General features: G+C 36.1%; 1 protein-coding gene across 1 annotated transcript in view; it reads right to left on the minus strand.

Annotated features, from left to right (window-relative positions):
- LOC106881377 (DNA polymerase delta catalytic subunit) overlaps positions 1-1,611 on the minus strand; it is a 54,954-nt gene that overhangs the window by 9,598 nt on the left and 43,745 nt on the right. Inside the window, exon 20 of the mRNA XM_014931744.2 lies at positions 380-532. Within this exon, the coding sequence (XP_014787230.1) occupies positions 380-532 (153 nt within the window). The remainder of the gene's footprint in view (positions 1-379; positions 533-1,611) is intronic.

Consider the following 1,611-nt stretch of genomic DNA (forward strand, 5'->3'; position numbering starts at 1 on the left):
AGTAAGGCATGTGTAAAATTTGAATGAAATTGGTTGCGTAGTTCTCGAGTTTTAGGGATTCACACAGACAGACAGACAGACAGACACACATTCTCATTTTTATATATATAGATTGTATTAAAAAAACTGTGAAAATATTTTGTGCAATGCATAAGTATAACCAATTCTAACAACAAATTCTTATATGGAACCCCAAGGGCCATATGGACCACCACTGAGAACCACTGATCTTAAGCTATGGTAAAAGACAATTTACCCAAAGTGCACATAGTGGAACAGAACTTCTTGACTACACACAAGATAAAAATACAATAAAAATCAAGCACAAGACAACAAACAAAGCATTGTTGAGTTTCCAAACAATGTTTGTCCAAAATACCTGTTAGCAAGTTCAACGTGGGCTTGTTTCGCTGCATAATCTTTGTCGGATTTGGTGAGTTCTTTAGTGATCACTAACTGGGAGATGTCAATACGGTTGCAGAGAAGGTCAGATATCGTCTGCTTGGCATATTCCACGGCACCATCAGGATTTCTGCAAATATGTATGCAAACATAGAGACATAAAGGAATCGGAACACTTGCAAATTGAGAGCTAAAAGGGGAATAAAGTAAACAAGATTCGAACTAATTAGGGGGAAAAAAAAGAGGTTTAACCCCTTTGTTACTATATTTCAGCTGAAACACATTACTTTTGATTCAACAAATTTTAAAATTAGTTAAAGGGTAAAAGACCTCCTCTGGTCATGAATAACCATGGGATTGCACCTAGAATGTTACCCTCTAAGGTACAAGTCTGGGCAAGGTTGTTTATGGAAGACCAGCAGTCGCCCATGCATACCAGCCTCCCCTCTCCACACCACCGATGTTATCCAAGGGAAAGGCAAAAGCCAATACAGCTTGGTACCAGTGACACTGCAACTCATTTCTACAGCTGAGTGAACTGGAGCAATGTGAAGTAAAGTGTCTTGCTCAAGAACACAGCACACAGCCCGGTCTGGGAATTAAACTCACTACTTCATGATTGTGAGCACAACATTCTAACCACTGAGCCATGTGCCTTCACATAATTTTAAAATTAATTTAGGACAGCAACAACATCATTATTAAACTGATATTTGGAGCTTAAATTAATATGAAATTTTAATGACAGGTTTTAATTTAGATCAGTTTAAAACAGGTTTGTATCACAGAACCAAGGTGGCCTCAGGCAAGCTGGTATCAAAATAGTCAAAGGAAGTAAGATGAAAACAATGGCTGAAATGAAGGACTATCATTTTGTTGATTCATTTAGTTATATCTGTTTTCCATGCCAGCAAGGGTTGAATGAATTCTTAGCTGGATGCTTTCCCTGTCACTAATCCTTACTTGTTTTACAAATTAGGTATTTTATCTTTATTCCACTTGTCACTGAAAGAGCAGAGGTACAGACTAATTAACTAGCACAGAAGTCCAAATTAATTATTTTTTTAAATTTTTGCTCAGTTTCATATAAAAGAAGTAGAATGTAAACATTTACAGACTCACATGTGCATACCCAGCATTGCTCGGGATTAAAATGGCATAGTTTGTGTGTGTATATATATATATATATATATATATATATATATATAT

The sequence above is a fragment of the Octopus bimaculoides genome, chromosome 11, assembly GCF_001194135.2.
Source record: "Octopus bimaculoides isolate UCB-OBI-ISO-001 chromosome 11, ASM119413v2, whole genome shotgun sequence".
Classification (NCBI taxonomy): Eukaryota; Metazoa; Mollusca; class Cephalopoda; order Octopoda; family Octopodidae; genus Octopus; species Octopus bimaculoides.